Source organism: Vespa mandarinia, chromosome 8 (genome assembly GCF_050613455.1).
Source record: "Vespa mandarinia isolate Hongniang chromosome 8, ASM5061345v1, whole genome shotgun sequence".
NCBI lineage: Eukaryota > Metazoa > Arthropoda > Insecta > Hymenoptera > Vespidae > Vespa > Vespa mandarinia.
Window position 1 is genome coordinate 9,076,078 of NC_140817.1, and position 24,134 is coordinate 9,100,211.

The 24,134-nt window shown below is 34.3% G+C and overlaps 1 protein-coding gene and 1 long non-coding RNA gene across 6 annotated transcripts in view; one reads left to right on the forward strand and one right to left on the reverse strand.

Annotated features, from left to right (window-relative positions):
• Positions 1-4,317: 4,317 nt before the first annotated feature.
• Positions 4,318-24,134, forward strand: part of LOC118450120 (uncharacterized) — a 45,286-nt gene continuing 25,469 nt past the window's right edge. Inside the window, exons 1-3 of one of the 4 annotated variants that reach the window (XM_035885596.2) lie at positions 4,318-4,581; positions 5,212-5,445; positions 14,745-15,794. In XM_035885596.2, the coding sequence (XP_035741489.2) occupies positions 4,452-4,581; positions 5,212-5,445; positions 14,745-15,794 (1,414 nt within the window). In that variant the 5' untranslated portion in view covers positions 4,318-4,451. The remainder of the gene's footprint in view (positions 4,582-5,211; positions 5,446-14,744; positions 15,795-24,134) is intronic. The other 3 variants (XR_004840581.2, XM_035885593.2, XM_035885595.2) reach the window with 3 other exon arrangements.
• LOC118450180 (uncharacterized) lies at positions 9,145-14,919 on the reverse strand. Of its 2 annotated transcripts, none has more exons than XR_014982472.1 (3): positions 14,781-14,919; positions 11,316-11,637; positions 9,145-11,138 (listed from the first exon to the last, which is right to left on the reverse strand). It is a non-coding gene; the product is annotated as an uncharacterized LOC118450180 (long non-coding RNA). The 2 variants fall into 2 exon arrangements; XR_014982473.1 differs by lacking the exon at positions 14,781-14,919 and adding an exon at positions 14,613-14,749.

Genomic DNA, 24,134 nt, shown 5'->3' on the forward strand with positions numbered 1-24,134 from the left:
ATTTGATATTAAACGGCCAAATGTGTCATTTTTGAAAATGAAAAGAAGCAAGGCTAGATCTTATCTATGCTTGATTAAGCGTAGTTTATCATAAAATTCGTTGAATTTCATTTTACTTAAATTAATTGATTATGTTTGAAAATTGAGCTAATAAAATTATTTTTTTATCGTTGAATGAATGATATAGAATATTTTTTTGAATCTTTGTAAAGAAACTTTTCCAATATCTTTGACTTGTTATTCTCATACAAAGGAAAGAAAATAAACGTCTTAGGGTTTAAGGTTTGGATGGAAGAAAGGCAGGTGACCGGATCGATTCTATACGATCATGTATATAAACCTACGTAAAAAGAGGACGAGGATAAAAGAAGAAAAGAGGAGGAATAGTTGCGTGAGTGACGTGTACTGAACAAACGAACGTACAACCGCGAAGCTATGAGCGCATGCGTATTGGAAAAAGACGAGTTGCCTAGGACATTATGCGGTGATGGTAGAAGTAGTGGTACAACGTTACGATACGCCGTAGGAAAAGAAAGAGGGTGCGAGGAAGAACGACGCCGTAGTCGGAGCAACCCGTCGAACAGTGCCGTGTCGTATAAACAGTACTTACGGAGCAAGCCGCGAGCAAAGGTTGCTCTCTCCGAATAGCTTCGATCTACTTCTGAATTTCTCGTAAGTTGTACTTTGACTAGACGTAAAATTAAACAAGTAAAGATAAGATAAAACGAGTTGTTTTTTAATTTAAAAACTTTTAGTGTTAAATCGTTGCGACAGTTTTATATCTATGTTAAAATTTCTTTATATTTCTTAGAAGCAGGTGAATACGTTTGAAATCTAAACTACATATCAATAATCTACCATTATAACCATAACGGTTTATAATGTTGTGGATATACCTAAGAGTGCTTTAGTTTTGTCGATGTTGTTATAAATGATAGTCTCGACTTTCTCCGAAGCAACAATTTACTACTATTCCGAGCCAACCGATCGATTGATCATAGCTGACCTCGTTAAGAACGTAAAAATAACTTTTTCGTTTATTGTACTCTTATTCTCTATTATACGTTCATTATATATTTTACATAAAGTCAATTTACATAGTCCATCATTAAATGATAATTAATATTTAAAGTGTTACCAGATTTTATGTAGATCATGTATTATTGATTATTTTTTTATCATTGTATTATATTTTGGGTCTTGAAGAGTATTACAAGTATATATCTATATAGATTTCTCGGGAAGTAATATTCGATTGAAAAATTTCGATCTCATAAAGATTATCGATGCATTTGATAAATGCGTAAACGTAAATTCTCTAAGAAAACTTTTCCGTTTTTCTTTCTATTTAGACAACTTGAATTTTGGTATCGTAAATTTATTATCGGCACCCCTGAACGACATTGAATGCTTTCTGGTGGCGTTGAGATAATAAAAAGTAAACAGATGAAACAACTCCCATATATAGAAGGGCAATATAGGGCTGTAAAGAACGAGAAGGGAGAAACGGTGATGCACGAAAGAAAAACGGATTCTCTTCTTCCTTCATAATATTCTCAGCAACGTTATCCGTTTGCGGAGTTGCACCCTTCCTGAGAGATAGACGCTCTCTCGGAAATTTTCGCTCCTGCATAGGCAAACTCCGAGGGTCCATGTGATTTGATTATGTTGCTAATACGCACCGTATGCCACCCCTAATCGTTGGGACACGCACGCTCGCATTTCTACTCCCTACTGCAATGTGATCTTTTTTTTCTTTCTTTTGTTTCCATTCTTTCTTTTTTTTTTCTATATATATATATTTTTTTTTTTTTTTTTAATATATATATATATTTTTTTTTTATAAACGTACCATATAAACTGAATTACAAAATGGAAATTATGCCATCACTATAACACATTTGAGATTTTTGTGAAAGGTCAATGATTCTTTAAACATTTCTAGACGATCCCTAACATTACTTTGTTATGAATCATATATTAACATGAGTCAGAAATTAGTAAATGATCGACGTCTTTCAATATTCACATCCTTCGCACCATTTTTTTTTTAGTTAATCGATGTAATCAACACCAACATAAATGTTCCCCCTAATTAAAATTCCTCAAGACAGATACATCTCATTTATTTCACTTTAATGCGTTTACCAAATTCGATTCGAGTTCAAGACAAGACAAAGTATCGACCAAGCTTGAATCTTAAAAACGAGCAAACTCATTATACAAAACCATCTGTCGATTGCATTCTTTATGATGTGTTAGCCGAACGTATTCGATTACTATGTGACGACGGCTCGTAAAAAATACGTTTCATTGAAATTTTCAAAGATTTTGTACGATCATGTAGAAATTACAAGAAAAGATTGTTCCAATTTCACGTGTCAGCTAGAAACAGGTATTGGATGGGCAATCGCTTTATAAACACGTTTAAACTAAGTCAGCGTGCGGTAACTACGAGCGTTAGAGAGAGAGAGAAAGAGAAAGAGAGAGAGAGAGAAAGAAAGAGAGAAAGAGAGAAAGAGAGAGAAAGAGAGAGAGAGAGAAAGAGAGAGAGAGAAAGAGAGAGAGAGAAACGGCTAACGTCGAACACTGTCTTTCATTTGTGCTGGTAGACATAGTGATAGTAGCAGTGATCCTACGTGGAAGCATAAAACAGTCGGAGTCCTTGCCGCAGCCTTGCGTTTTCTCCTTGAGGCTGAATTCTATTTAAATATACACGCCATGCAGAAGGAACGAAGGATAGAAAGAGACAGTGCAGAGAAGCAAGTTTCTTCCTCTCTCTCTTTCTCTTTTCTTTTCTTTCTCTCTTCCTCTCTTATCCTCGCTTATGATATAGCTTTAATCTATTCATCTTTCTCTTTCAACTGGTTTCTTACTGATTTCTGTGACATTTTTTTAAGAGATTTAATAAATTTCATACAACATAAATTACGGATATTTTTGAATAGTTAAACTGCGAAAATATTTCCAAAAATTATAGAGAACTTCGTCACATACATAATATTAATAAAATACAATAGATTACTTTCAAACCGCAGCATGATTTATCTTAAATTTCCGGAAGGACATCATAGCAAGGATCAACGATTGTCTCGTTAGAACAAAGAAAGAGAAATACGTACGTGGCTTGCTTGCCTTGGCGGTCGTTGCTCGCAAGTTCCTGTTCCCTCTCGAAGGTTTCTGTATCGATGTGATAAATGCGTTCATGAGTCAAACGCATTGGTTGTGATCGTGCTCTACGAATGTACCGAAAAGATTCGAAAATACTTTTAAAGTGCTCACAGAAACGTGCTTACGAAAAAAGGAAAGTCTCTATTTTGGGAATCAGTTTCATGATTTTTACGGCGCATAAGCACCGTAAAAATGTATGGGCAATGTATTTTTCTGACGACCTTCGACTTGTTCGTTAACTGCGAAAAAATAATGCTCGTCATCATCGTTGTTGACGATGTGGACCTATATAACAAGAAAACGAGAATGAACAAAGGAATCATGAATCAGACGCACACGCACATAGACAGTTACTAATTTTCTCTACAGAATCATACCCCTATTCGTTTTTAAAGACGGCTAAGAGTAAGTCAACCTCGATAGACAGCCAAGACTAGTATTCATTGGTTAACAAATTTTTCATCATTTCGTATATTTCGATATATAACATACATATGTTTAGCTTTGTATATAGAAAATGTTTGAAGAATTCGATCGAATTTTTTCCATGCGTGACATTCATAATCGACAGCGGGATCATTTGAGAGATTAAAAATTTCCACACAAGAATGAAAGTTCTTTTTTTGGTAATTTCAATAATAATGTAGAATAAATGGAAACATTTCCTTTTTTTCATCCAATTATTTAAAATTAACGGTAAGATTGTCAGTTTCGTAGAAATTAAAAAAAATTGATATTTCTGGTCAACAGTTACAATTTTTTCAGACGCATGAAAGATAAGAGGAAAATAAGAGAAAGAGAAAGAAAAATAAAAATCAGCAGTCAGGAAACGAGAAATTCTTATCCATCAAGCATTAAAATATGCTGATTGTGGCCATCGAAATCAGACCTCGAGAAGAAGACGGTCGTTAGCTAGCGGTCGTTGAAAAAGAGTGAAAGAGAGAGAGAGAGAGAGAGAGAGAGAGAGAGAGAGAGAGAGAGAGAGAGAGAAAGAGAGAGAAAGAGAGAGAAAGAGAGAGAAAGAAAGAGAGAAAGAGAGAAAGAGGGAAAGAGAGAGAGAGAGAAAGAGAGAGAAAGAAAGAGAGAAAGAGAGAAAGAGGGAAAGAGGGAGAGAGAGAGAGAGAAAGAAAAAAGAGACAGAAAGAAAAAAGAGACAGAAAGAAAGAAAAACATTGAACGAGTGTTGGCATGGCCGTGCGCGAGAACGTGCGACCTCCGACAAGTCTTCAACTTCCCGGTACGTGACTCAGGATCTTAGGAATCGAGAATCTCGGCGGAGGATGAGCGCCAAGATATCGCTCAGCGGTCGCAATGCGAGCGGCCAGTCAACTGTGAACCATCGGAGTGGTAAACCATCGACAGGATTGCTCCTCGCAAGACCATCCGTCAAGAGGCCCTCATCATCGACGAGTAAGTCTCTTTCATCACCTTCTTTTACCTTCTCTTTTTTATTTTTTATTTTTTTATTCTCATTCTTCCTTAAATTCAGATCAAATTTTTTTTTAATTATATATGCATATACACACATACACACACACACATGTGTATGCATATATACACAATGAACTAAACGTGTCAGTTTTTTCTTACTCATACTTCTCGTTGCAAAATTTAAACAAATCGCTGACTCAACTTGACCAAAATATTACGAAGAATTGCGCTTTAGTGTTATTAAAAAAAAAAAAAAAAAAAAAAAAAATGCACAAAAGAAAAGCAAAATATTTCAACAAAGAAATATAAAATCGAGACTTTTCATAATTAACGATCCAATTGGAACACACGTGTGACTTTCCCCACCCTTCGACGAGGACTCATCGACTTCCCCCTATTTCCTACTACTAAATCAGAATTACTCATTGAGTGTTGAAACGATTTACAACATATGCAGACCGATGTCACGTTAAATTTTGCAATTGATGTACTGGATTAATGACACATGTGTACGTATATACATATGTACACGCACACACGCACATGTATACTAAGAAATCTCTAAAAATCTCATATTGTCATCGATATATATTACATACACGTTGGAAGATCAAGAACGTCAACAAAGGATGTGTTCATTATCCATAGAGGTGAGTGGCATCGAGGAAAGAGCCGTGAAACGAGCAGCCGTCATTAAAGTGGACACATCGCCTACAGACTCTAACGTTAGGGCGAAAACGATAACAACTTTGGTGGACCGAGAAGACCAGAACGAGATGCCAGCCCTTACACGTGCTTGTACTACTGCCACTTTACCGAGATTTAAGAAATTTCGATTTGGAGGTAAGTTCTTAACATTCTTTTCTTCGTTTATTTTCAACAAACATCGAAAAGAAATTAATAACATAATAAATTAATTGAATCAGTGTTCAATGAAATAAAAATGAATTTTTCTCAGAAAACAGAGAAAAAAAAATATATATATATATGTATATATATTACGTAACATCTGTATAAATTAATTCGTAAAGGCGGGAATTACCTATTTCTTTACATAGAAAAGAAAGATGTAACAGTCAATTTTGAAAATGTTTCCATCGATCTGTGTGTGACACGAGTTTGCATGGAATACGTAATCGATGGAAGAATTCAATGCTGATCTTGATTTTAAATATAAATGTATGCAAACAGTAAGCAAATTATCATTGAATACTTAACGTTCAAAGTCTAATAAGAACTAATCGAATTATTCTTGCGTTAAATGAGAAAGATCGTTTATGTACTTTAACACATTTGAAATTTTGTTTTTTTCGTTATGTTCGTAGTGTGATAATTAAATAAAAAGAGAAAAAGATAAAAAAAAATGAAAAAGAAAGAAAAAAGAAGGAAAAAAGAACTCTTTGATCAACGATATATCTTTATACATAATAGACAACATTCGTAGCTTATTTTTTTACGTAGTCACGCGTCATTCTATGTAGATATACCTACGATAAGTTTTCTTATCGACTAACCTCGCGACGTTGGATCGAAGCTACGATGAAACGTGTTTATGCGCATGCGCTTGAGAGTTCGTGCTACGTTATCATCGACTCCTATACAATGTACGTAAGAAGCTTCTATAAAGACTTGACATTTCGAATCTCTGTAAATCTTTATGATACTTGTCAAATATCGCATTTGTATTTTTTGAAGAAAAGTATAAAGAAGATTAATCGCGTCTTTATATTTGACGCTAAAGATTTTCGATTCTACGACGAAACTGTACCGCTCAAAGTGAAATTTTCCTACATCGCGAAAAACGCGAAGCTAATTTAACATAAACGATGAAAATGTTTTTCAAAATGTACGAATTTGATAATATTGGTATCTATTATTAAGCAAGTAAAACTATCGAAAGGTTTGAATTTTTCTTCTCTCAAAAAATATCGATATGATTCTCTTTTTTTTTCTTATATGACTTTCTTTTATTTTCATTTTTCAAAATCATTTCTCTTTTATCATAAACAAGTTTTTCTCTTATCTTATACTTTTTTCCAAGTATCTACTTGCACTATCTCAAAATAATTTCTCTAACTCTTTGAATACTATACGATACGTAATTTTCTTCAAGTTTCAAACAGTTCGATACTTTGCTATACTAACGTGCTTCTCGCTAAACCGTTAAGATCAGCTATGTCGGTTGGTGCATTGCAAGATGTCAATTGAGACAGTTCTAACAGGCGGTATAAACCTTTCGTGTACTGACACACACACACACAGAAAGACAGAGCCGTATGTTGCGCGCTCGCACTCCTCTGTTTATCGCTCCTTCGGGCCGAGCGATGCTCGCGTGTATGATGTCAGAGTCTATCTTTGGCCACAGAGTAGATGACCACGCACGAAAACTCGTGCTCGCTCACGCACACATAAAACTCCACCTCCCCCCCTTGATTTTTTATCATATAATTATCATCATTATTATCATCATCGTTGTCGTCGTCATTGTCGTCGTCGAAACGATGAAATTCTCTGGAAAATTTAACCGGAAGTGCAAATATATCTAATAATCTTGATATTCGAAAACGATACAAATTTTATAAAATATTTTCATTTTTTATAATTCTTTTTGAAATATTCCTAAAGAAAACGTCTCTTCGATCGTCGTCGTCTCTTATCAATTGTACAGACAGATGCTTGGCGAAAAGTTGACAATCAAATAACTAATTGAATTCATATCCATACGAGTATATTTACCATCTGACTGCTTCTTAAAAGGAGTCCTTTTGAATTATGTAAATGAAGTACATGTGTATATATGTACATACTTCGGAGCTCAGGCGAAGAACTTTGCATGGTCGTTTTTTTGTCTTCGAATAGAGATTATCAACGAATCGAGAGAATACGTATGCGTTGACGTATTTACGAACAGCTGAAAAAATAACAGTGACCTAGCTTCCTCTTCATCTTCTTCTTTTAAAAACGATTTTTTTTTTGACGTACCGTGTTAAAAGAAATCTCATTAAATCTTTTCAAAGAAATTATTATAAAAGGAAAAAAGAAAGAAAAATAAGAAAAAGAAGAAAGAAATTCATTAAATTGTGCTTTCGAATAAAGGTTTCTCGGCGTTAATGTTTAATGTCAACGATTACGTTCTAAGATAGCTCGGAAGAAAGTTTTCTCTTATCGGCCGAGCACATCGTACTTTCTACTTTAAGAAAACGAAGTGCCGTATAAGACACTGTATCTATCTATTCCTCTTGATTTTGATAACGACAGAAGAAAAGTTTTTACCTATTTTTACCTTCAATCACCGTCGACAAAGTTTTCAAACGTTTGATTTATCGATTATTGTCCGTTCATGAGTAAAATACTATATGCTATAATACTTTTTCACGATAGCATTCTTCTTATTTTCATGAAATTTGTCATCGATGACCCTAAAAATTATAATAAGACAAAAAACAAATTAAAAAAAAAAAAAAATAAAGAAGGGAAACCCTGCGACAGCGAAGTATATGCGACGTGTAACGAGCGACTCGAGGTGACTCATCGCTCGGTTTCGTCGTATGTATGTGTACAAACACTTACGAGATCGCAAATATATATGAATATGTGTTGTATGATGTGTGTGTGTGTATATTTGTATTTGTACGTTTATGCAGCGGCCTGAGATCGCGCGAGCGCAACTATCGACAGTGCTGTAGCTATTCTCAAGATGGTTCTGTTTCAACAATTTTTAAGATAAAAATTTTCTATCAAAACTTTTGCTTGCCTTCGATTAAATCGTTTTCTTTTTCCATTTTTTATTTTCTTTTTTCAACGATCCGCGCTTGAATTTAATATCATAGCGATAAGATGAACTGCGCGTATTAGAAAGAAGACGAGATTACATCATGATATGATAGGATCATCGTAGAGCATATAGTATTGTTCCACTTTGAGTCACTATACTCTCAATGACGTGACGTTAAATCAACGCTCTCTCAACGACGAAGAGCTCTATCCAATGAAATAAATACACATGGTCAGCTTAGCCGAGAAGTAAATATATAAAGATGAAACGTACCACCTATCTGCAAATTTTATTTCGTTCAATAATCTCATAGGTTAATAACGATATCCACATCTTAACTTTGTAATTGTAATTCCTTTACGAACTCACGATTACTCCTTCGCAATATCTATCGTTATAATCCGAAATAGACGTTTAAGGTAACTATTACCGCAGCTTGTTCATTCGAGAAGAAAATAAGATCATTTGAAATTACCGCTAAAACGGGGTCATCTTTCAAAATAAAAACACGCAAAGAGGTTGAAACATTGTTACTCTCGAAATCTGTCTTTTAAAATGTTTGAAAAGGGACGCTGCTGAATATACATATTTGTTTACATGGATTGTAATAAAAGTAATTTTTTCAAATTAGGAAGCTAGATTGAAAAATATATTAAATTGGTCAGATTTTTATAATTCATTTTCAATGGATATTTGATCGTTGAAAATCATATTTTAGATGGCTAGGTACGCTCCTTGGAAAAAGAGCGTTCGCGTTTGCCGGTGACTTGAGTCCGCGAGTATTCCTCCTCATCGTCCTCCTCTCCTCTCAACAGAGTCCCGCGACTATACGTTCCGCCGCAGCGGCGCGACGGTAAGCGCGAACCACGATGAGAAGGGAGGGCGGCCCTCAGTCTTAGCTCGTCGGCCGTACCGATCGGATCTACCGGTCGAGTGACGCGTTATCTTTCTTTTTTTCATTCTTGCTTTCTTTCTTTCTTTCACTCTTTCAATCAACCGTGAAGGCTCGGCAACAGAACGTTTCCTCTTAAACGTATTTACTTTCGGAGCACGCGTCGTCCTAAAACAGGGAGAGAGGAAGAGCCTGACTCCCCGTTACGCTCGAAAAAACATGCTACCGCGAAAAGATCGGCACAGGGGCCGGCGGATCCGCCTGCCGAATCATTCCTAAACGATTTCCTACCGCCTTCCTCATTTCTTTTTTAAACACGAAGAATTCTTTTTTCTGGTCTTTTACTTTCCTTTCCTTCCCCCCCCTCTCTCTTATTATCCATTTCCTACTTCTCCTCGATCTTCCTTTTCCTTATTATTCTTATCGATCGTTCTTACTTCTTTTTCTTTTCTGTCCTTCTCGTTCTTACCTTTCGTTTCTTATCTCTCCATCTTTTTCTTTCTCCTTATCTCTCTCTCTTTTTCTCTCTCTCTCTCTCTCTCTCTCTCTCTCTCTCTCTCTCTCATACGGTGTGCTTCGCTGATCGCACGTGGATTACGCGTACAGGCAAAAAGCTCTCTTATCGAAACGCCAAAGTGCAACCTCGTGAATCGAGCTTAACGAAGGCTCTGCGTCAGCGACCCCTTGCAAGGCGGTTACCCGTCTCGTCGTAAAGGCGAACCGGTTCAACGAATCGGGAAAAGGTAGGTGGCTCCGACGAACTGCGACGGTTTCTGACCCTTTCTAGCCACCTTCTCTCTCACTCGGTCTTTCACTTTCTTTCTTTATTTATTTCTCTCTTCCTTCATTCCTTTTTTCGCTAATATTTCAACTTTCTTTCCATCTCCCTCATCTTTTTATAGGTCAGGAACAACGATTCGATCAATTTAAAAATTGCCGCGTTTACTGAAGGAAAGCCCGCGAATTTTTATTATCACCCGATTATTCGATCGTTACCTAAATTTTAAATATTCCTCAGATATTTCTATTATAAAGTATCGAACGATTTCTACATATTACTCATCGAATTTATTTGCAACAAATATGGTGTTACTTTTGAAACTTTATTTTTATCACGATTGAGCCTACTAAATCTAGGAATTCCAGAAATGCCGGTAAATTATATTCATTCTCTTGAAGTTCGCACTTCCCCTTTATAATCGGGAAATGTAAATACAATGTATACATCGACATAATATATAAAAGAAAAATAAGACTCGTTTCAGGATAGTTACACCTGAATACTTGTTACACGATCGTGAAGAAACTAAAGAATATTACGTTTTAAGAATCGAAATTTTCATTCGATCGAACGATCGATCTACAAATCGATCGACAGATCGATTGATTAAATGCATCGAAATTTCGAGACAAACTTTCTCGAAATATTACATTTCAAAACAGTACTTATCTCAATTTTTCGATTTATAAGAAATTTCAATCTTTCACATTGAAGATGTTAACACAATAAATATTTCGTTTCTTCGTTGTTATAATGAACGTTAAATAAATTATTAATCGTTTAAATGATAAGATCATCACGAATTCTTCGAGAAATTTTATAAGGGTGTTAAAAAGGTGAGAATATCGTCTCCTTGCGTCGACGAAGGTTCTGGCAGCAGCAGCAGTAGTAGCAGCAGCAACAACAACAGCAGGTGCTGGCGCTACACCTGTCTGCAGGCTGAGCCCGGTCAGCTTGTGCGCCGAGGTCCGCTTGAAGCGTCGAATTCCACTGTGTTTACTCATTCGAAAAGAACGTACCAGCCGAAGACTCCCGTAGTCGGCCGAGTCGAAGAGAAACCGCATGTCTCGGTGGCGCTAGCATCGAAACTTCTCAGTTGAAAAGAGAAAGAAAGTTTACTTATATTCAGAATAAGTGTGTGTACGCGCGCGCGCGGTGTGTGTGTGTGTGTGTGTGTGTGTGTGAAAGAGAGAGAAAGAGTATGCAGCACTTTAGAGAAAGATGGTGAAATAGAGACAGACCGGGCCAGGGAGCAGCCTCCTTACCTTCTAATATTAGTTAACTGAGTCACTACGCGATCCCCGATCCTCCATCCTCCATCCTCGTCGTCGTCGTCGTATTCGTCGTCATCATCGTATTCGTCGTCGTCGTCATAGTTTGAACGAATAGTATCAAGTCCGTTGGCACGGCATTGACACAAAAGCAAACGTTTCCTCCGGTCACCACGAGGTCATTGAGTCCCCACGAAAAGATTCCTTTAACATTTCCGCGCGAAACTATTGAAGGAACAGGTTCTTAACCCCCAAGAAATGTATTGCTATTATTGACGAGCGCGCTCGAATATGGCCATGGAAATCATCTGTAATCCTGAAAAAATGGGAAAACAGATCGATCAAATAAAAGTCGAAAAGCACGAATGCTACTTTTTGATACTTTCTCCATTCTCTCTCTCTCTCTCTCTCTCTCTCCCTCTCTCCCTCTCTCTTTCTCTCTCTCCCTCTCTTTCCTCCCCCTGCCTCGAAAACTTTTATCATCTATGCATTAACTATTATCATTTATCAATATTAATTTATTTGTTGTTCGATAAAACGGTAAATCCTGATAAAACGTTCCTTTGACGTTGTAACTCAAATGAAATTTTATGAATCCAAAACTACTTACTATTTTGATTTTAATTCATCTTCTTCGTGAAAAAGCTTTAGATAATTTGATAACTTTTAATTTTTAAGTTTAATTGATTCGAATCTTTACAGTTTTTCTTTGTGGTTAAGATATAACGAAAGCTTCGAACAAATCTCACAGTACATCACGTAATTTCTAAATCAGGACATCGTGGCATACGGTGGTTCTTTCGTAACATCGAAGACGTTGGTCGTATTCCAACTTCCAAATTAGAATTGTGTTCTATGCTTGAGCTATAGTCATAACGATTAAATGTAATTTTTAGAATGATAGATGCTGATGGCGTCTAACATCGTCTTCATAAAAACTTTGATTTCCACATTCAACACAATCCTCTGCATACGTAGTAATGTAATATACTTAACTTTAAGTTAACTTTTAGGTATTATATTTTTATTAATGATAAGCTTTGTGTGTACAAGTAAAAATGTCAAATTTACATATGTGTGTATATATACACACACAGAGAGACATATATAATCATTTTCGAAAGAGACGCGATTAACTGGTATCAGAGAGAACGATTGACTTTATTAACCTTGGAAGATGTCGTTCATAAACGACCTATAATAATGGCGGTGGCTTGCATTGCATAATAATCGGCTGGCACCGTCGTCTTAGCGAGAGTGAAAGCAACTCGTAGATGCGAGCCAAGCGCATTAGAATCGTCTAACCGCCGTGGTATCGAGCTCTTACCGTATCTTCTATTTATTACCTGTAGATAACTAACAAGTTTTTTTCCGATTCATACCGAAAGACAACATTTTATTGAATATTTCAAAACAACCGATGTAAATGTAAAACTTAAATAGTTCCAATGGATAATTTATTTTGATTAAAAATATTTGATTATGGTCAACTTTAAATTGGTTTTAAATTATATTTTACTTTATGATATTCTTTTAAATTTTATGCATTTTTTCAAAAATAATCACAATCAGATAATTTCGAAAAAATATTTAATAAAATCGTAATTTATTAATTCTTTTATATTCTAATTTTGAGTATGTATGATACTCAACCGTTGTAACAATAAAACTATACTGGAAAAACAAATGAGATGAATGGGGAAACTATAAAAAGACATTGAAATTCTGACAGTTATCGTTCGCTTTCGACGGAGAAAGCTTAAAATAAATATAAAAGAAGCATCCACGATGTCTACTATTCCGATGCTTTTATTGCAAAGAGGAAATAAAGATAAGGCCTATAAAAATTTTTTATCCAGGCGTATTACTTACGTTTATCTTTAACCGTATGGCGTACGCTATATATATTATATATATCGAAATTTGTGATTCACGGTTGATCCATTCATAACAATCCTTTCGATCGTTCGTTTATCTTTCTTTCATCTTAATCAGACATCTTCATCATTGATTAAAATTATCGTTATTTCTTAGCGTTAATTATAATTAACCTTTTGTGTAGTCGTAGTTGCTTCAAATATATAAATAACATACTATTTGAAATTATTTACTATTGAACAATACAATGGACGTTTGAGTAAAAAAAATATATTTATTTATACGAATATTATTACTTCTTTTTAACGCTCCTTTTATATATTTAAAAATAATAATTTTATTTTAGTTAAAAAGATAAAAATTGAAGCTACTTATTACTAAACCGAATTATTACTGTGCTGAGTGAGATCAGACATACGACTTCAAAGAATATAGAAGACTATAAGTTATTAATAATTTTATAATGAATTATTACGGATATTAATTATCTCGAGAAAGAGATTCGTCGTCATTCTTATTTGAGAAAACTTTAAATATGTTAATAATCAAACTGTCACTCTCGAGAATGAGATTAAAGGTCAGTGCATGCTACTGAGGATCGTTATAAATTTTTTTCCCAGATAATACCATGACCCATGCGAGAACAAACGATGGCATACATACTGAAAATGTTGTTTTCAGGATATTATTCATTATTCGAAAGATGATATTTAATCACTCTAAACGAAATAGTATTATTACAAGTCCGTTCTTTTCTATCTAAGTTAAAACATTTTTCAGAAAGATTCAAGTCAACAATATGGTCCTCAAATGTTAACGATTTTGTTATAATTTTTATCGAGTATTATTATTCACTTCGATTGTTCAGAACAATAGAGAGAAGCTGTAATACATCTTAACATCATGTATATATATATGTAGTTACATATCTACGTACATCGATACGTGAAGCATTTTAATATTCGACGGAACAAAACTTCTACGAGAGACACTCTAAGTGACTAATCCATCGTCCACTCTGTATAGTAGTCAATATCTATGCGTCGAATATCCTCCCTAGTATACGCGATTACGTTACTACTAGAAAACGAACGAGGAAACCATATAAATGATTAGCTGTGTGGAAGCTCGACTCAATAGCCGTTGAGATATTTGCATATATATGTATGTACGTGTATTTCAAATGAACGTGTGTTTGAATTTTTTCTACATAGAGAGAAAGAGAGAAAAGAGCTCATGCGTAGGTAAATAATATTTGAAAAAAGAAAAATATTTACTTTTTGCCAATTCATATCGACTTGAAGGTAGATCGCAACATTTTGACAAGAAACTTATCTTTGTTTTCTATCACGTTGTTACGGACACTCACGCAAACCTCCCGTCAACTTGTGCTTTCAAAAAATATAAACTTACACCTGTTCTTCAAAAAGCGAAAGATATGTCCGATCTACCTCGAATAACAGTTGTTCTTGCCCCGGCATAAATAAGATTAATAATAATACATTCATTCGAACAATCTAACGATAAACTCCATTGGTATTTCAGTATTGTCTTCGGGAAGAAGTCTCGATGTAACTGTACCAGAAATTGGTCGACAACATCATCGGCAACGTCAAAAACAACTCGAACTTCCTCTTGATCGTCGGTATCAACAACGAGAACAGAAGAAACGAGGAATAAAAGGTGGTGAAAAAGAAGAAGAAGAAAAAGAGGGAAAAAAGGCAACAATATCGATGTCGACTTTAGTGTGTTGCGAGCCGGTCTCAGCCGGACGGCCGCGGGACAACCTCAAACTCGTTCTGAATCGTAGTTTGAGCGAGCCAGGTCCGCCGGCGACGTCTTCATGCTTCCTCTCGTCGCCGACGTCGCCCGTATCGCCTAGTCCCTCAACTACCAGCAGCGTCGACAGTTGCATCACCGACGTTAGCGGAATAACCGACATTGCCAGTAGCATTAGCAGCACCAGCAGCACCAGTAGCAGCGGTATAAACTGCAATAGCATTAGCAGTGGTAGCAGTAGCAGTGGCACCGGTAGCATCGATAACGAAACTATAACGAGCGACGTACATCGTCACTATCATCATCACCACTATCATCATCATCATTATCATCACTACCATCAACATCAACTTCATCCGCTCTCAGCTTCGAAACGTTGCAAGCTGGAGACGGTTAGCCTTCCCGCAAGTCCTTGCTCCGAGAGCAACAGTCTCCAAAAACAATTGGTTCTCCAAAGAACGCGTACGATAACACCGACCGAATTAGCTCAAAGAATCTTAGAACATTCAACGAGCGGTCCTGTACTCCTCGATTGTCGGCCATTCATACTCTACAACGTGAATCACATCAGAGGAGCTATCAACGTAAACTGTTCCGATCGATTCAATAGACGACGTTTGCAATTGGGCAAAGCTACTCTGGCTGACCTCGCCACTGCTAGAGAAGGCAAAGAAATCCTTAGAAGAAAACAGTATAGAGAAGTCATCGTTTACGACGATTGCACCGCCGAGCTTGAATACCTTCCCGTTCAACATCCTTTATTTTTGGTATTAGCTGCTCTCGTTGAAGACAATCGCGAACCCGCCTTACTTCTCGGTAAGTATCCAACTTCTCTCTTATCGAGACGTACTCGAGTTATTCTATTTCATTATCATTAATAACTATTATGTACCAAACAAGATTTTCAAGTCTTTCAAATATTTTCAACATTTGCAATTATAGATCATTGGACAATAATGACTATATTAGCTTACGATTTTCAAATCGAATGTAAGCGGAGAATACTTAGGAACGATGACTCTCGCACATCGTGTAGAGATAATAGATTCTTAGGGAGGAATGTTCCGTGATTACGAGCTTCGTGCTCGCATTGACCTTGGTCTTTATCTCGATTTTATACGAGCATATATATGTACATCGTCGACGGATAATTTTAACTGAAAATCTTTCTAGAAAACAGATAGGGAAAACTACAAACAATAATTGTTTTGTCCTTCTCGAAGTTTACCGAGAAAGATCGAATGAGCAAACAAATAGTAGCCGAATGTTCGTTATTTACATGAAAATTTCCACGCTCCATTTTCGAACTTTCCGAAATAACGATGATGCCAGTGGCATGATATTCCTGCCCGCCCCCGTATTTTCTAACGTGTGCAAATTTTCTCACGTTCTTTTTTCATCTTCCTTTTCATGCGCCATCTTCGTTCGTATTGAGAATGCTGCCAAGATAAAACTTTTGTTTTGAGACAATTTCGTCGAGGCAATGCGCGCATTCACAACCGTTTCAATTATTTAATTACATATTAACCGAGAAGTTCATATATTAGGATATATGTATAAAAAACATTTGCATACATAAAAGTATTTCCGTTACGATAAAACTAGGAGGAGAACACCAGTTAAATATATTAAGTTTTTTAATTGTGTGAGAAAAAAAATAAAAATAAAAAAGAATAATTTAATAGAAGAGTAGACTATTCCAGTCGGTGATTTCGGAGTGTGGACTTTTAAATGAAATTCAACTCGCTCGATATTGCGTAAACGTAAGCACGAAGCTGAATGGAAAATGTTGAAGGAAACGTGGGAGTAGGAAGAAGAGCAAGAGAAGTAGAAGTAGAATGGGGGGAAGACGACAGCGCGCGATAGTCACCTACGAGCTGCGTATCACCACTAGGTCATAATCCTCTTAACTACCAATAGTCGATTAGCATACACAGTATATTTCGAGAATGTATCGTACTAAACTAAACGCATCCTTTTCTTTCTCTCTCTCTTTTCTTTTCTATTATTCCCTCCCTTGTTCTTTCTTCGTGATAATATTTTCTTGAAAATAATTGATTTCGAAACCGTTATTTATTTTCTCCTGAATATCCTATTTTCCTTTCGTTGTAACACAGTTAGGATGACACAGTTAATTCGATGTTAAGTAATTAGAGCGCGACACGACACGGGATATCTCGTTAGTCGAGAAACTTATCGACGACCGGTTCCTTCCTATTATCGATCTTGCTCCTTATTAAACGTTCTTTGCTAATTATACCGTCTAATTATCTATTTTTACAACGCATTAACGTGATATTGATGATTTAAAAAAGGTTGATAATTGTTTATTGTTTCTAAGAAATATTGTATGTTTTTTATTATTATTATTGTTGTTCTTATTGTTCTTTTATAATCTTTCGATAATATATAGAGATAGAGAGAAAAAAATAGATTTTAATCATAACTAGTAACAATCATATCAATCCAAATTCATTAAACGCGTAAATGTGAAATATATAAATATTGAAAATTGTACAACGACAATTATTATGCTTAACACATGATTGTTTACAACTATATTCGTATTTGCACATATATACAACTTATATAATTATTAAAATATAAAATTGTGTAACTCGTTATCATAGTACATATTGTTCATTGTTTAGTTAGTTTTTGCTTAATTTTAATATTACCTACATTTTTTAATTTTTAGTATTTCAATTATGATTTTAATTATGAACATAACCGATAAAAAGCATTATTTTTTGCATATAATAGCCGATCAATAGTATTTGACATTAATATTAGATAAGAGGCGCCAAATGTTTCCATTCGAAGTAAGACAGTGTGTGAGATAATAACAACGAAAGTAATAAACTTCGTAGCATGGATCCAACGTTAATTGCCAACGGCATCTGTTTACACTTCTATGATAAAAAAGTCTATGACAGAGAGGAGCGATGAAAACTTGTGACTCCTGATATTTGAGGAAATAGAATAGCAGAGCTGTGTGTGGGAATTATTACGTACATATACTTCCATGGAAAAGAGAATATTAGAATGGCAACGTTTGTCGCTGACGTCGTTTTACTAAAATCCGTTCATATCGCCAAGGAAACTGAAACGAATTGTACATTCTTACGTTTATCAGAGCTAATCTATACGTAAATAAATTCATTTTTATCTTTTTCACAGAATAATCTGGGAGTAAAATGATTCGACACTTTATAAAATGTCTAAGGAATAATAATTCGCTAATGATTTACATATCTGCAAAATATTTAATCAATCCTTAAATTTCGATCATTGACGAATCTCATTATAAATAGCTTCGTGAATCATTAATATGTCCAACTCTGTAGATATACTGGAAATCATTGAATCATTTATTTCGTAGATATACACCGTGAATCATTAATCAAAATCTATGTATTATCCAATTATTATTTATCTCACTTATTGTTTAAATTTATTTTCAAATATTAATAATAAAGCAACAAAAATATAATATATCTAAAATGAATATTAATTTCACGACGATCGAAAATTCTTGTCATATGATTGACTGATATGCGAAGTTCAGCGAAGAATAAAGAGAGAGAGAGAGAAATGAAGATAGAGAGAGAGAGAGAGAGAGAGAGAGAGAGAGAGAGAGAGAGAGAGAGAGAGAGAAATGAAGATAGAGAGAAGGGAGATGAAACAAAAAAAGGCGAGAGGTGCTTAAAGTCATCGTGGCGACGTATATGCGCGCAACAGTCGAGGCAAAAGGTGGGGATCTATTCATAGGGAATGACTCACGTCGAAGATGACGTCGCGAATAGTCGGCCAGAATTTGCGCACTACACGCTCTTGTTACTACCACAAGTGAAGAGAATACATACAGATATACATATACATACATATCCAAGCTACGCGATGCGCGCGATCTCATTTCCGATTTTCCTTTCGTTTGCCAAAGAACGAATTTTGTGACGCGCATGCTCACGAACATCAAGAGAACGGAGCCAACGAAGAAGCCGATGACCGTTTCCAATGTCTTTCTCTTTCTCTTTTTGGTTTCTCCATCATCATCGTTATACTTCGACCGCGTTTTCGGCGAACTCACCAATAAATCTCCAACTTCCTGTTCCGTATTCTTTATTATGTTTTAACGCGTTTAATATCATGAAGGTCGTCAATGATTGACCTGCAGATTTTATTTTAAATATTTGTATGATTACGTTTTCTCTGACATTTTTTTAAAAAAGTATATCCCTAATAAAAATAAAGTCTAATGTAAAACATATTACAATGAATACTCATATATCTTTTAATCTGACACAAAGTTATAAAAAATAGATGTTGATGATGATTTGTTTAAAATTCAATGTTTTAGGCCATTTTAAACGGAGATATTTCTATATTTTCCTCATAACATTCTTACGCGTTATTTATATTAATATTTATTATATATCTGATTGTAATGTAAAATACGTCTTGCAACATTAAACAACTAAATGAAAAGAAAATGTTCTTTGAACATTCTATTTTATGACCATGAAGTGTATGTATATATATATACACACACACCAATATATTTTGTTAGAGAATACAGTTGTCATATACATATACATAATATTTATTTAGCACGTATCTCGCACATGAGACGAGAGAGAAAAGAAAAGATCGTACATCATCCCCAAAGGTTAAATCTTGCGGGTAAAAAAGAAAGCAAACAACGAATGGATGATTCTTAAGAGGTTATCGACTGTTCGAACTCGTGTACGCGCGCACGCATCACGAAGGATACACACTTTTTCGACCGATGACGGGAGCAGAAGTCATGCTAAATTCACCGATGAGCTAAGCCGATCTTCGATGCGAAAAGCCGCGACAGCAAGAATAATAAACGATCTTCGGCTCGACTTATACCGTAAACTTCCGTGCGAAAAAACAACGAAAGAAAAAAAGAGAGAGCGAGAAAGAAGTACGCAACGTCTCTCTTCTTGTTTCGACAGAGAGAGAGAGAGAATGGGGGGAGAGAGGGAGAGAGAGAGAGAGAGAGAAAAAAAATGAAAATATATATTCGAAATAGTCTTTTTTTGCAACTACTATCCAAAAAAGCTCTTTGTTCCGTATCATTAATTTCTAATCACAATATGAATAAACGCTCATAATATAAATCACAAACGCAAATTTTCCAATGAAAAATCGATCGAAAGAGAAAATACATATACATAATTGTCATCATGAAAAGTAGGGGAAAAAATTGTGTTCGAAACTAGTTTATTTTGAAGAAGAGTTACATCATTATTATAACAATTACTATTTGGACCATAGCAAAATTAATATACATATTTTTATTCCGTAAACGAAATGAAAATAAAATTCTTTCATAGTAGTATCATCAATGATTATTTTTTTCGCAGGTACTCTCTCCCTCTCTCCCTCTCTCTCTCTCTCCCTCTCGCTCTTTCTCTCTTTCTTCCTCTCTCTCTTTCTCTTTCTCTTTTTCTTTCTCTTTCTCTTTCTCTTTCTCTTTCTCTTTCTCTCTCTCTTTCTCTCTCTCTTTAAACAAAATAAGAAATCGTGACTTTCGGTGTTAGAGTTTGGTTTTCGCAAGAATCACGAGAAAGATAGATGAAATAAGAGATAAAAAGAAAGAGAGAGAGAGAGAGAGAGAGAGAGAAATGCTAAATTCACCGATGAGCTAAGCGCCAGACTTGCTGCCACCTCGAAAATGCGAGATATCTCCGAGTAACAAGTAATAGTATTTCTAGCAACAGCAGTAGCAACAGTAACAGCAGTACGTAGTAGTAACAACAAAAACAGATAAAAGAAGAAGAAAACAAACGATTCGAGTCGCGAATCGTATTGATGGTGTTATGCAAGAGATCTTCGCATAACACGTTTCTTTTACACGTTTCTACTTCTTTCTTCGATGACATCGTTCAAGATATCGTTCGAATTATCGTTCAAACGTCAAAAGGAATTTACGCGCAAATAATCGAGTCAAACACAAGGAAAATAGTAATAAACGATAGCTCGCGCGAACCTCACATCCTACGTGCCAGTCATCTACTTTCTTTTTTGTCTTTCGTACTATGGATTATTCGAATCTTCACGTTCTATTATAGGATTTTCTATATTTCTATGTTTTAACCCTTTCTAACTCCAATTTTTTTCTTTTATAATATAATATAATATAATATAATATCTATATAAAAATTATATAATTATATTTATACTTAATACAACTTGTACTTATCATATATTAATATCTTTGAATATAAACTAACAAAGTTAATGCTGTTAAATATATCTATATTGGTTAATTAAATTAAAGTGTACAAACTTAAAAAAATACAGATATATGAATATGTGATTTCAAAATTATATAGAAGATTTATTTACAAAATATTCTGACTCTCGTCCCTTTATTTTTTTTTCTTTGATGTTGCGTTAAAAGAAAAAAAAAGAAACAAAAAATAATAAAATATTAAATAGAAATATAAAAATAAAGAAAGATAAGGTAAAATAAGAAAGATAAAAATAAAAATTTACATAGCAATTTGGTTATAAATAAATCACATAGAAAAAATAAGGAGCCTTCGCAAAATTTCCTTGTTATAGATTCATTTTGACGCAAAGTTGTAAGATGTTTTCGCATCAGAAAAACCTTCATACAAATAAACATTGAAATAATAATAACATAACATCAGAGACTCCTATTTTTGTTACAGGCGTATTATTTTAAACCGTCATTATTTTTAGAAAGATTCATTTGTGTCCTGAATGCTTTAAAATGTGCATCCATCCTTACTAACTAACGTTAAGGTCAAAGCGACAGCCAACTATCGTAATTTGCGTTTCTAATTCTCTGAGTCACGACTAAATTTCCGATAGAAAAAGGAAGAAAAAGAGAGTGAGTAAGATAAAGATAGATGGATACCGAAGGATAAATACAGAAAGAGAGAGAAAGAGAGAGAGAGAGAGAGAAAGAGAGAGAGAAAAAGAAAGAGAGAGAGAGAGAGAAAGAGAGAGAAAGAGGACGAAATGCGTTATGCAACCGTGATTTTGACATACGGCCGTTCGTATGTTAGCCAGTGTAAACACACTGTGGGGTTAACATACACGGTGACTCATCCGTTTTAGTATACACGTCGGATAAAAGAGTAGTAATGTGGCGGGGCCAACGAAGCGACCGTCCTAGTCGATGCCAAAGTACTCAATGACGCGAACTACCACTTCAATATCAGAATCGTTTACGAACACCCACGGATGCTTTTGATTTCGATCCTATTTCATGTCACTGTTCTTTTTAAAATGTGATCATCGCAACAAAAAAATCAAACAAACGTACATTTTCATATCACAGATTTATCGTATTCATTTTTTCATATTTATTTATTACATAATGCCAACGAATTTTATTAATACTATTTGATAATTATTATCATCGTTTCTTAAATTGAGAGATATTTTTTTATAAATGAGATGTTTCTTTCCTTTTTTTTCTTTTATATGGTCCAACATTGAGAAAATAAATTAATCAAAACTAGTTTCAGGTACAAATAAATTTTTCTTTAATATATTTTATACAATACAATACTCACACATCCTTATGAATTAGTCGAAAGAAATTTGCTTCTTAAATGAAATTGCATACGTTATTTTTTTCTTCTTTTTTTCTAAATAATTTTGAGGATCTATTCGCAGTTAACAAACGAAGCTGTTTTACTTTGAGAGTATGTATAAAAATAGTCATATAATAAAATAAAACCTATTTGAAATCTTAAAAGTATAAAACAAGTTTATTAACTTTTAATAATATTTTTAAATATATTCAAATGCAAAATATGAAATATATATATCAAAAGAAAAATAAGTAAAGCTACAATGAGTGACAATAATATCCGGATACAATGATATATTTGAAAAAATTGGTATATATTTCGATTGTTCATGAATAAAAAAGAACTTTTTTTCCTATTATGTATCACTTATTATGATTAACAAAAATATACAATTTAATGTATCTATGTTTAGCCATTACAATTTTATACACATTGTAAATGAAATATTGTTCGATTTTTATGTTACAAAAATATTCAGACACCAATACCATCAATATCAAATAAGATATTTTAAAAATTACTTGGCAAAATTTCAATATTTGGTGGCTTTGATCCTTTTGATTTTAGACATGTTTTAATCGTTTAGGCATACTGGAAATAATTTTTCTTAAATATTCGGAACTTATTTGCTGCCATTCATCTTTTGTGTGTACGAGAGTTAAAAGTACTCGTCGATCTAATTCATTCCACAGATTTTCTATGGAATTTAAGTCTGGTGATTGAGGTGGAGGATGCAACACTTTGGGACAATTATATAATAAAAATTCTTATACAATCCGAACTGTCTTTTGGATCATTATCCTGATAAAATAAAAATTTTTTTCAGTTCCCATGTGAGTAACACTTTGTATTAAATTTTCTTTTAATTACTTTAAGTATTTATTTTTGTCTATGATATCTTCAACAAAAATCAAATTGACAACACCACTGGTTGAAATATAGCCGTAGACAAGGATATTATCTTCACCGTTCTTAAACGTTGCGTGTAAATTTTTTGGATTTAACTACATTATGTTTACGCTACACCATAGCTCCATGCCATAGTGTCCATTAGACCCAAAAATATTAAATTTACTTTCGTTGCAAAAGATAATATCATTCCACCATGTTTTTTGCTACTAAATTCTTTTGCAAATATCACACGTTTTTGTCTATTCGCTTCGTTAATAAATAATTTTTCCTAGCTACTTGACCATTATATTTTTTTTAATGTCCGACGAATTGTTTGGGGATGCGCTATTTTTCCAGTTTCTTTAGAAACTTCAACTGTTAATTTTGGAACAGTCAAATGTGGATTTTTTATATCTTTCGTATAACTTGTCTGGATTCTCTAATATTTAAGATCTTTCCCCGACCAATTTGCAATATAGATTCAATACGATCTTGTTGAAATCTTCTTATAATGTCCACAACAGTACTTTTACTTAAACTTAACAAAGCATTAATTTGACAATAGGATTTTGCCTGGATGGAAAATCACGAGTTGTCTAATATTAAAGATATTTTATTATGTAATATACATAATATAAAAGATTATAGCACAATACCAAAGGAA